Source organism: Fundulus heteroclitus, chromosome 8 (assembly GCF_011125445.2).
Source record: "Fundulus heteroclitus isolate FHET01 chromosome 8, MU-UCD_Fhet_4.1, whole genome shotgun sequence".
NCBI lineage: Eukaryota > Metazoa > Chordata > Actinopteri > Cyprinodontiformes > Fundulidae > Fundulus > Fundulus heteroclitus.
In genome coordinates, this window is record NC_046368.1 from 14,386,411 (window position 1) to 14,398,862 (window position 12,452).

Sequence of the window (12,452 nt, forward strand, 5' to 3'; positions counted from 1 at the left end):
TGGCCGACGAGACACCCAAAGAGCAACGCAGAGATCTCGGGAGTGTATGAAGCTGGCCGTTAAGTTCGGGCTCCCTTCGCCACGCAGAGTCAGCCAGCCTACGTGAACGAACCATGAGTACATCAGAGTGCTTGGATCGAATGGAGCTCTGTGAAAGTCTCTTGACATGGGTAAGTAATTAAATTACATGTTTGTTTGTTTTTTTTGTAGTGACAGACAGCTCTCCGGCGCCGGGGCGATGCTAGCTAGCTAGCTAGCATAGGAAAAAAAAAGCTAACGGTAGCTCCTGAAGCTAACAGAGGAAACGTTAGCTGGCCACAGGAAAATGACACTTTGGTTACGTATGCAGGCCAGCTGTTTGCTGTGTTTAGCCACCATCTGCAGTCGTGTGATACCAGTACGGACCCAGTGAGCTGTTATCTGACGTCAGCTCAACTTTCTGGTCCAAAACCCCAGCTGGGTGTCGAACAGAAGCGGCAGAAGAGTATAAACGTTATGAACGGGTGTAATCTAACGTTTCTTTGGTGAAGAACACCCACCACCCGGATCGTTAAACGTGTCTGCTTTCAGTCTGAATTCCTGTCATTGTTGTCCAGCGTAGCATGATGCTCACTGGTCCTTCCTCATTCCTTTTACTGACCCAGCTGTCACATTCACGTCCACTTCCCGAGCATAAATTTGTACCCCCTAAAAAAAAAAAAAAAGATCTAGCCCAACCTGGAAGCATAAATCTAAGCTACAGGGTTGAAAGGCTGTCAGACCCCAGAGTCACGTGGTTTGCCCAGTCGTTCGTGTTTACATTGTTGGAAAATAAGCTCCCTGCTTCCTCTGCTGTCAAAGATGTACTTTTTCTGATAAGAGATTTGTACGTTAGAAATTCGCTGTTTATTCTTCCGCGTTCGATTGATTAATCTGAAAAAAAAAAAAAAAAAAAACAACAACAAAGGAGCGTCGTTCCAAAAACATAGTAATTGCTGTGGTAACATGTTTCTGCATTACAGAATCGCTGTTTAATCAGTCAGATATCCCAATTACCCAGTTACCCCTGGTCATCCACGTTGGTTATCAGTTGGTAAAACACTGATATTGTAAAAAGTATGATTTATTTCCACCGTTCACTAAAACAAACACTAAACCAAATCTCAGTCTGTAAGCGCAACAAACAACAGCATCGACTTCTTTCCCCTGATTGTTTTTTTTCTTTTAAGAGATGGCCTCTATAGGATTAGGCTTCTCCTGGCTGATGCCTTTGTCTCAGAGTTCTGATTTCACAATTGTGTTTTTGACCGATTCCATAAAGGACAAATGGAAAAGAAAAAAAAAACGTGATTTTATAATTTCTTTGGTGGGGTTAGTGGTTTAGACTTCCACAAAAAAAGGACGAAACTGCAAGGTTATTCACATTTATGCTTTAAAATGTATCGCCCTAACCTTTTATCTGAGTTTTGATAAACTCTAAATGGCGCATTTAATAAATAGGAAAAAGAAAAGTCCTTAAACTTCACCGCTGGAACTGCTAACGATTTTATGGGCCGGATGAATGCGAACTGACTGACTCTGATCTCTTGATTGATTGACTGGTGCGTATGTTTTTGAAAACTATTAAACCTCTATAACACAGAACCTGCAGCCCTTTTTTTTTATTTACATATAAAACAAAATTAGCACGCGTAAGATTTAAGCTCAACCACCCAGAGCTGAAATAACACCATATACCGGCATTGACCAGCAAAAGGCTGATCGGTGCACCTGTTCTTCACATATAGAAATATGTGCACAGAAAAGGCTTTATCTAACTTAGAATCTTAAATGTTTTTGATTTATTTTGACAACGCAGATTATGGACTGTCAGCGATGTCTTGTTGTGAAAACCTGGCCTAAGGAGCATGTTGTCACACAAACTACCTGCATACCGTGCGCCAGTCGTGGCTAACAAAGACAGGCATGTGGCACTGATTGAACAGCTGGATGCATTCTTGCTGCGTTGAATCCGCATTCCTCGGCGCCGTCTTACGCGTCATGCTGTCTGCACACAAGCTGGGATAGCATCAGTTTCTGATAGGTCAGCTGGGAATTAAAAACAAAAGTCTGTGAATGAATTTGCCCAGAAAAGGGTAGGCTTCGAATCAGTTTAGAGACGACTTTAAAAACAAGATATGGGGCAACAAAATGCATACATGTGGAGTATGTTTAGATCCAACTTACACCACTTGACTCATGATGATAAAATGCGCATGAAGATGGCATTTGTTGGTCCCTGGTGTTAAACCTGTCATTTCAGATTCCCTCCAGCTCAGTCAGCAACAGCTATAAGTAAATGTGTTGTCCTGACCCCACCCCTCTGTTAAATCCTAAATCCCATTGCTTAATTTATCTGCAGCCATTTTTAAAAGCAAACTCCATGTCTGTCAGTTCTGGAGTTTGGGGCTTTTTATTAATTTTTTGTCTGCTCATTAGCAAGATTCTAAGATTGTCAGAATCTAACCTCAAGGGCACAAACCCTTGAGCAGATTTCCCTGTGTCAGCATTTATTGTAACAAAACACAAAAGTTTGTGAAAGGTACAGAATGCCAATGAAACTATAGAGTTGTTAATTTTTTCTGCAGTGATCCACACCGTGTCTGCGAGAGAGCGGTTGCTGTAAAACAGGTTTCCTATTTTAAAACCTAATGCTTATGAAACTGGTCTTTTAATCTGTCTTCAGCATCTTAAGATAGCTATTAGCATGATTAGCGCTGTAGCATTACTTGCTGTAAACACCAGCCTCTGTATCTAAAAAAAAAAAAAAATGCCGACCTCAACCTTAACGCTGAGATTCAATATAAAAAAATAAAAAAAAATGCTGAGATTCACTGAATTCTGTCAGCATTTCCCAAACCTTCCCATGACACACAGAGGGAACGCTTCGTCGGATGAAACCACAATTTTGACGTATAACGTTCAGACGTCATGCTAGATGCTCAGTCGCCAGTTGGTTCAAACATCCATAAAAGTCTTAACGTTTTTTGTTTTTTTTCCCCCCTCACCAAAGTGCCAAATGGTGACGGAGCGAGTTGTTCAGCGCCCCGCCAGAGTCTCGGTTTTCGCTTTCATATTGTGGATAGGGCTGGACGATATAGAAAGAAAGCATATCGATAAATTAAAAATCATATTGATCGATATCGATAATTATCAACAAATTCAAAACAAATATTTTAAGTGCAGCCCAGGGCATTTTATGCTGTTGTTTAGCGGCTTATTTTTAGATACAGAACACACACACACACTGAATTCAAACTCAACCCTTTATTCAACCATTTTTTTTTTTACCAAAACTGCAAGTTTTTTAAAAAAGAAAAAAAAAAAGAACGCGTGCTCTCTGAACCCTTTGACCTACCGACCCGGAGCTTGGCGACTGCGCATTCCTGGGTCTGTGTTTGTGATTGGTTTTGATGATGTAATGACTGTAATATTAAACTACATGGCTAGAATGCAAAAGAAAGGAAAACTGTTTTACTTTTTCATCAATATACGTCTATAGATCGATATATATTGTTATTGAATTATTATCCAGTCCTAATCGTGGATTTTAGTTTCTGACCTGCTGGTCAAACCTAAAAGCAATGCCCAATTCTGGTCACTAGTACTCTTTTCTTGTTGCTTCTCTAAAAAAAAGATCTTGGTTCTTAACAAAATTAGTAAAAGCCTAGAATTTAACGGGTGTACTTTTTTTCAACCACAATGGCCATGTTCCATAAGAACTTACATAGTTGTGAGAGGACTATTTGAAGCAGTCTGGCACTTTTATTATCTTATACATTATTTTAATTAATCACACAATCAAACTGCATGGTTAAACATCTCCCAGATGTTCAGGCAGTGTGTATTGCTGTGATTATGAGGAACGCCTCTGATTGCTGCCACAGTCAGTGCTTTAAGTGAGCCGGCACGGAGCAGTACGCAGTACCGGCTCTTCTAAAGTTTACCCCGCAACGTAACGGGGCTTTTATTATAGCGTACGCTGCGTACCGGGACTTCAGTTTACAGCTTGTAGCCTATTTGTTGATTTAAAAAAAAAAATAAAAAAAATCGCCTCATAAGGAACCCATTGCCTTGATGCCCAACACTTGCTGTAGATTCCAGTGGATGTAGGCGCTTCGCATGAGAGAGGAAAAGCGGAGGAAAATGATCACGGCTGTGATGTTTACTGGCTCCAATAAATTCAAAGAGGACCTGAGCTGGAGCAGAGCTGAACGAAAACCGAACAGTCCTTCACTGCACAAGAGAACGGAGGTCGGACTCCGCTGGCATTAGCACATCCAACAGGGAGCCTGCTGCTGGAAACACCTCGATAAGATCAGGGGCTGTGCTAGCCCTTTGGGGGCCCTGAGCACAAATGCTGTGTGGTCTCTCCCACCCCACGTGGAAATTAACAATAATGCAGGACTTGTCAGTGTGTTTCACTTTATTTCCAAAATAACTTGTGTCGAGCTAATAGCAGCTAGCGCGTTAGCTTATTTACACCGGGAGGATTTCTCCCAGGCGGGAACTTCAACAACGTTCTCTAACAACGCTTAGCCTGACGAGGAAAACTGCTGTTAAGAGTGACTCGCTGTTGAATTTGTACAGATATAACCGGCTGAACGTGGGATCGACTCTCTCATCTTTATTGCTTTTGCATTTATCATTTTTCATGTTTTTAATTTCTTCAAAGAAGTTTAGTTGCTTTAGTGAAAAACTGCACAAGAAATGAAGCTTTGCTACTTTTATGTCCACAACAGTAAAAAAGAGAAAAAAAAAATAGTTATTTTTGCAGGGTTTTTCCAACATTCCCATTGCCGACATTTTTTTCCGTTCATCAACTCATGACTTTATTAAAGTATCAGCTGGAGGTTTGGTACCTTTTCTTCACTACTCAGTTACATATTGGGCTCATGGGGGAGAGACTGGAGAGATCTCCATCTTTTTCTTGAGCAAATTATTTAATATTACATGTTTAAAACATTTTTCTTTTAAATATGTAGTTGTTGTATTATTATTATTATTATTATTATTATTATTATTTTATTTTATTATTATTATTATTATTATTATTTTATTATTATTATTATATTATTATTATTATTATATTATTATTATTATAACTATTCATTTTTAAAAGGTGGAGTAGCAGCACTAGTCATAGTTACTTGACCTGCAGCCTCTGCAGCCATTGTTTTAATTCTAGCTGGGCGTGGCTCTTTTCCCAGCTTGAACGTCTCATTTTCCCAGCTGTTTCCAAAGATTTATAGGTGTGGATTTCCTCTTTGACCTCAGTCAACCCTTTTTTCTGTCCCTTTTGCAGTGGTTCAATTTGAACGTCTGTAGTTTTTTTTTATTTTGTTGCCCTTTTGAATACTGCTATTGCTTTAGAGAAGCTTAACATTTTACTGAAGTGTTTGCTGTTCAGCGGCCCTTTGTAAATCCGCTGTATTTGGCACTGCTTTTTTTTTTTTCTGCTGGTATTAGCTGTGGAGGATAATTTCCATTGTGAATTAGGTAATGTAATTAAAGCTTCTTCTAACATTTCATATGTGCCCTTTTTACCCTGCAGTTCTGGCCAGTCCGCACAAAAGCTGTAATCTGAAACAAGTGTGGATGTGGCAAAACCTGAGCCTCTGGACGGCTCGCATTACATGATGGTTAGCTTCCAGCTTAACCGAATTGATTCGGCATCACTGTTTATGCTAGTTTCAGTGTAGCTTTATGTCTCCAAGAGGCAACTTAATGCACAGCTGACAGTAATGCAGAGGCATAAATAACAAGCAAAAATACACGTCTTAAACTCAGTAAACTTGTTTAAAGTTATTCAGTAATGTCAACCACTTGAGAGTCGATATGAATCACTTCTGACTAGAGCTGGACTATTAATCACATTTGCAATATAATCACAATTTTAATGGATCAGAAACGTCCTTTAGGTGTCTGTAATGTGTTTAAAGTGGGTTTGCCTCCACATGGAAGAGAGTTGCAGCAGTAAGATAATCTAATTTTATTATTTGTTTTAGAGTTTATATAATCATATGTTTTTGCCAGAAACTTTCAGGAATCTCACCATAGCATTAAGCACTGGTGAAACTGTTTGTTCGTTGGTTGCTCTTTATGTTCAACAAGGGTTGATGTCCAACTCAACAAGATATTCTCTTGAATTGTAATATTCTGATCAATAAATACATTTCTTGTTTTCAATAGTCTTTGTTTACAAACATTTCTATCTACAGGCCAATTTTTGTTGCATGTGGTTAAAGCAGAGAAAAGTCAGAATTAAATCCCAATTATGTTTGAAATATAACACAATTTAGATTTTTGGTAATATTGTACAGCCCTCCCACTTCTGACTGTAGAGAGAACGCTGTAAAGCGATGAGGCCCAATGCACAGATGCACCGTGGGTAAAGCCAGCCTCCTGCATCCCACGGATATTCCTCCCTCCTAAATCCTTTAACTGGTCATAGACAAGTTTTGTAATTTCAAACTGGAGTCACGCTCACAACCACTAGTTATAATCGTTGCTCCTTTAGTGCAACAATTCAAGCTTCAATGACTGGAAAGGGGGTGAATTTTGTGCGTCTTGGACCTGAGGTGGCTGCTAGTTTAGAGTCGACGGTGACGGCGTTTAGCCCTGCAACAGGAGATGTCCCTACGTTTTGCCGCTGGGTCTTTGTAAGATTGTATGTCAAACACTATCAGCTTATTTCTTTTGTTCAGCTTTTTTTTTTTTTTTCAACCCTTTTGTTTGCCTTCATGCTATCTGTGTGTTCAGTGCTGGTTCGTCCCGCATTTTTCTTTCCTTCCTCATCTTTCCTGCAGAAGGAAATGATGGGGACCAAATGTGGCGGCTGGGATCCATCGGCACATTTAGAACAATGGTTCTCCGTGGCGTGGGTTTGCTGCTGTGCTTCACTTCTCTGCCCTGAATGGGTATTGGATTCATGCGTATTGTTCAGGGATGCACCGTTTCATGCTATTTATCAGCTGTCCCCTCAATCAGTAATGTCTCTTGTTTCCTAATAGCTCCTCAAACAGGAAGTAGTACACACATTGAAGAAGATAACAATGCGCCAAAGGAATAGTTGGTGCCTTGATGGGAAACCAGGAATAATGTTTTCATCATATTTTACACTAGTTCATAGTACCTGGGCTTTACTAGTTATTACATTTTAACAGCAGTAAATAGTAGGGCTGGACTACATAGAAAAAAAAGTAGATTGATAAAATAGAAATCATATTGATCGATATCAACAAATAATTCAAAACATATATTTTAAGTGCAGCCCTGTTGCTGTTGCTTAACAACTTTTTTTAGATACAGAACACACGAATACTGAATTCAAACTTAATCCTTAATTCAACCAACTTTTTACCAAAACTACAAGTTTTTAAAAAAAGAACGCACGCTCTTTAAAAGTGATGGAGCTTAGTTCCTGGGTGTGTGGTGGGAGGATGTAGTGACTGAAATATTAACTTACATGATTGGCTAGAATGTAAAAGGAAGAAAAACTGTTATCAACCTTTTTTTTTTTTTCTATCATCAATGTGCATCTATTGAGCGATATATATTGTTAGTGAATTATTGTCAAGCCCTAGTGGATAATAATTTTCACTGTCAACTTGTCTGGGTATTAACACCGGTATGATACTTTAGCTCAGTCTGACCCTTTCTTTGGCATCTCATTTAATGGCTTTAACTCATAGGAAATGCATGATGGGATATTTTTGCCGTTTTGTTGCCAGTAATTGGCTCATGCCTATTTGGAGATTTGCTAAATTTCCTCATCAAGCACACTGATGTGGGACGGGTGGTGCTAGAAAATTTGAAGTTGCGTCAAACGCTAAAAAGGCACATTCACTGAGATAAAGGCTGAAGTTGAAAAATTAGAGTGAAATAAAAACACAAAAACAAGGGGCTGCCAGGGTGCATGATCTTCTGAGAGCCGCTCCAACCTCATCTTTCTCTCCTGCTGTTTGAATTCAAACATTCCTGCAACAAGTGTCCCTCCCGCTTTGGCACACGGTCTGCTGGCATCTAGACCAGAGAATATAATATCCGTTTGAGCTGCATACCTCCTGCCTGCACCGCACTAGTTAGAGAGCTCTGCAGCTATGGGGGAAAAATATCACATGGCAAGTGAGGAAGCGTGGAAATAAGAAAAGGATCTGAATATTATTGAGGTGATGAAACGGGAAGTAAGTGGCGAGGACAAGCAAAGTGGGCCTGGACAGTGAGTGTAGACACTCACTGGTTAAATAATCGTGTCCACTGGAAAATAAACATCGGGTTTAATTAGCTCTTTCTGCCACTAGAACACATCTCTGCTTTACATTTTCTGATGATTAATATTTTTCACCCGTTCCCCTGCCTCTGTTAGGAGCTTAAAACTCAGGGTCAGACCACAGATATCGTTCTGAAAATATATGAAAGCGATTCCCGGACAAATCTGCAGTAACACCGTCTGACCTGTAAACTCTCGGTTTGTTAAAGGCTACAAGCTCGCCGTGCGTTTGAAGTGTTTCTCTGCAGTATAATGAGCAGTCAAGTGTGTCATCCCGTGTAGATGGAAGATAAAAAAGGCTACCATAAACATGTACATACACAACAATTCCTCTATTACAGTATTTTCCGCACAATAGGGCAGACTCAATTATAAGGCACACTGTCAATGAATGGTCTGTTTTCAAACTTTTTTCATGTATAAAGCATGCCAGATTATAAGGCGCTTTAAAGAACCAAAACAGTGAAACTTAATTAAACACATTCACTATAACCCTCAGCATTGTTCAAAAACTAATGAGCATATTCACAATAACTCCAAAACTGTTGCAACACGTAAAGTACAGCACAATTTTAGCTCATTGCTCATCCACAAATCCCTCAAATTCTTCATCTTCAGTTTAACAGTTGGGCGATTATAGCAAGGCATGTTTATTTATAGAGCTCTTTTAAGTAGCAAGACGATTCAAAGTGCTGTACGTGAACAAAAAAAAAATATTAGACAAGAAAAACAAAGGAATAAGCTTAGTTAATCCTTGACTAGAGTTCTTTCATAGATTAACAAATGTGCTGAAATCTAATTTCTATTAATAAGAAATAAGATAAGTCTGTTATTGGGGATTTCTGATCCAAAGTAATTTCGTCCAACCTTTCCAAGGCTACAAATAGACTAACTTCTTTTGTTTTATTGTTTCACTGGAACGAGCCTCATCACTAAAGATTCAAAGCTTCATTTTTTTCTATTCATGCATTCTTCAAAGCTACAGCTTAAGGTCTCTGATCTGAGCTTTCTAAACCACAGCTAAAATGGGAGAATTGTTTCTATTCAAAATAAAGTTTCACTGGAATGAGCTTCATCACTGAAACTTCTAAGGTTAATTATTTATATTCATAAAGCTACAGCTTGAGGTGTCTGATCTGACCTTTCTGACACCACAGCTAAAACAGCAGCAGAGTAAGGGTAAAAAGCACAGTAGAGCCATGAAAATTTACACTCGATGGTCGCAATAAAGTCATTTTAACCATCGCGCGGAGGAAAACTTTATACATTGAGTATAATCGATACATCGGCCACCCCTACAGTGTATTACTCCGCGATGCGCCTGACTACGGTAGCCATAATGCTGCAAGTTGTGCGGCTTTGTAGTTTACCAAAGCCTTACTAAAACATTTTGACAGAGCGCTGTGTACCGCACAAAATCACTTCGAGGTCAGTAAGCACAACCCAAATGAATCCATATGTAAGGCGCTACGGGTTTATAAGGAGCGTTTTTTTTTTTTTGTTTGTTTTAGAAAATTAAAGGCATTAAAGTGCAGCTTATAGTCTGGAAAATACGGTAACCATTATTTTGTTGACTTTATTCTAAAAAAGAACCCATATTTCATTCACTTTTCAGTTTACGTATCGCAAAGATATGCCAATTTGACCACATTCCACTTTGTTAAACAGTAACTTTAGTTAATCTGTTACTATCTTACCCTAAACGTGTGTTTGCCTGTTTTTTTTTTTTTTTTTTAACACAGATCCAAACATTTGGAGTGGAAGCACCGTGCAAGACGGTGGAAGATATGACCAGTGGTGTCGTAATGGCTCAAGTCCTGCAGAAAATGTAAGCTTTTAAACTCTGACTTAATTGCGTTGTTTATTAGTGTTTGTTTATCTAGAGAAAAGTTTTCTTTTTTTTCTTTTTCTTTTTTTACACAATATTTTCTCTGACCCTTATAGAGATGCATCATATTTCAATGATGCTTGGAGTAGCAGAATCAAGCCAGAGGCCGGGGACAACTGGAGGTTAAAGGTAAGCATCATCCTTTTTCTCAACAATAAACTTGTGGAATTGTATATTAATGAAACTGATATTAAGTAATAAACATGTAAACATAAATTTGTACTGTTCATTACTTAACTGCTATGTGCTTAAAACTGCGTTAACTATAAACAGCTGCTACCGTGTCCTTAATTGTTTGATGAAGAAATTAACCCAAGATCTTGTTTTTTTTGCAGGTCAGCAATCTAAAGAAAATCCTGAAAGGGATACTGGACTATTACCAGGAAGTAAGATAACTTAAAACCTGTGATGGTTTTAGGGTAGATTATGTCAAGTTTAGGTGATCTTGTTTAAGTTAAAAGGAGATACTTTTTGTTTTCCAGGTCTTAGGTCAACAAATCAATGATTTCACACTACCCGATGTAAACTTGATAGGAGAACACTCTGACGCGGCAGAACTTGGGAGAATGTTACAACTCATACTGGGCTGTGCTGTCAACTGCGAGCAGAAACAAGGTGCCTATTACACCCAGTGATTACAAGGCTCTTATATTTGCTCCAGTAGGTCTGATTGATTTTTTTTCCTTTTTTGCATCATATAGAATACATCCAGACCATAATGGTGATGGAGGAATCCGTGCAGCATGTTGTCATGACCGCCATCCAGGAGGTAGAAATTAGTTCCATCCGAGTCCAATCGGATGTTTATATTGTTTTGACTCATCCCTTGTGCTTTGGGTTTTTAATTTCTTGGAAATCTTTTTTTTTTTTTTTTTCTGCAGCTGATGAGTAAAGAGACTGCAGTCGCCCCAGGAGGAAATGACTCGTATGTAGATCTAGACAGAGAGGTATATAAACTTTATGTATTTCTGTTGACCCCGTTTTCCCATTCATAATTGGTTCTGCCACTCTGACACATTTACATTCCTATATATTCAGGAGAATATATGCATAAAAAAAAAAGACGATGCATGTGTGAGAATATATAGTTAAAAACAGATATTTACTTATTGTTAATAAAAAGACACAACCATTTCTTCTCACAGTTTGACATTAAATACAACTAAGCTTTTCCTGTTGTAGGTCTGTTGGTATAAAAAAAATGAAAAAGTAATTCTATTTCGTAAAAGCCGGTAGAATGAGAGATCATTTCTATGGGACTGAGAGCAGCAGTATGCTTGTGTATTTGGGAGTCTCATTTGTTCTTTTCTCATTCAGCCTGTGATAAAACACGCCCGCAACATGATGCTTCCACCCCCATTCTGCACAGTTGGGATGCTGTTCACTTTTGTCCTCCAAGAATAACTGTAATCTGATCTTTTCTGAACTCTTTAAATGCAAACTTCAAAATTTCAAGCAATAAATAATAATATTAAAAAAATTATTCTGGCCATCAGCAAATATAAATACTCGTGGCTACCCTATCAGACCTAAACCAGAAAAGGTTTTGTCTGATTTAATGCCAGTGAGGGGGAAATATGTTTGTTGTCTCTTTCATACAGTGTATGTAAATATCTGCTATAGACTGCTGTCAGGGGACAACTTAAAAAGTCAAGATGTTTATTAAAATAAATTTTGAACTTCTGAACATTTTAAGTATGTTGGTGAAGATTCTCAGTCATCCAGGTCATGGTCATTCCAAAAAAAAAAAGTAAAAAACAAAGCCACTGGACTTGTTTTCCGTAGTTGAAGACGTTTCGCTTCCTCTCCAGGAATCTTTCTTAATTCAAAAAAGTCTGGAGTAATGTGCAGTACCAAGCTTTATACTGCTGCCCAACAAAGACCTTGTAATGGCTTAGAAGACATGCAAATTCAACCAAAATTGCCCATTACTAAGGGGTGGACCTGTTTGTTGTTCTGCATGACGAATCTGGGGACAAATATGGATTTTATGTTCCTGACAAAGCCTTTTGTTTTTTTTAAACAGCAGAATTTATAACCGATTGTTTGAAAGGAATTCCATAGCAAATAAACTTGTGATTTTAATTATTATTATTTATTTTTTTCCCTGTTCCCAGCTGAAGAAGACGATCGAGGAGCTGAGCGATGCTTTGTCAACCAAGGAAGAGATTGCCCAGAGGTGTCGTGAGCTTGACTTGCAGGTCAGTTTAATGAAATAATAATAATATTAATGATAATGCATTTATATAACTTACTGTAACAAGAACCTAATGA

The 12,452-nt window shown here is 38.5% G+C and overlaps 1 protein-coding gene across 4 annotated transcripts in view; it reads left to right on the forward strand.

Moving 5' to 3' along the window:
- Positions 1-12,452, forward strand: part of hook3 (hook microtubule-tethering protein 3) — a 29,479-nt gene continuing 17,027 nt past the window's right edge. For 2 of the 4 annotated variants that reach the window (XM_036140160.1, XM_036140161.1), the window contains exons 1-8: positions 1-170; positions 10,033-10,118; positions 10,235-10,307; positions 10,514-10,564; positions 10,661-10,793; positions 10,880-10,947; positions 11,060-11,125; positions 12,296-12,379. In XM_036140160.1, coding sequence (XP_035996053.1) covers positions 114-170; positions 10,033-10,118; positions 10,235-10,307; positions 10,514-10,564; positions 10,661-10,793; positions 10,880-10,947; positions 11,060-11,125; positions 12,296-12,379 — 618 coding nt within the window. In that variant the 5' untranslated portion in view covers positions 1-113. The remainder of the gene's footprint in view (positions 171-10,032; positions 10,119-10,234; positions 10,308-10,513; positions 10,565-10,660; positions 10,794-10,879; positions 10,948-11,059; positions 11,126-12,295; positions 12,380-12,452) is intronic. The other 2 variants (XM_036140162.1, XM_036140163.1) reach the window with 1 other exon arrangement.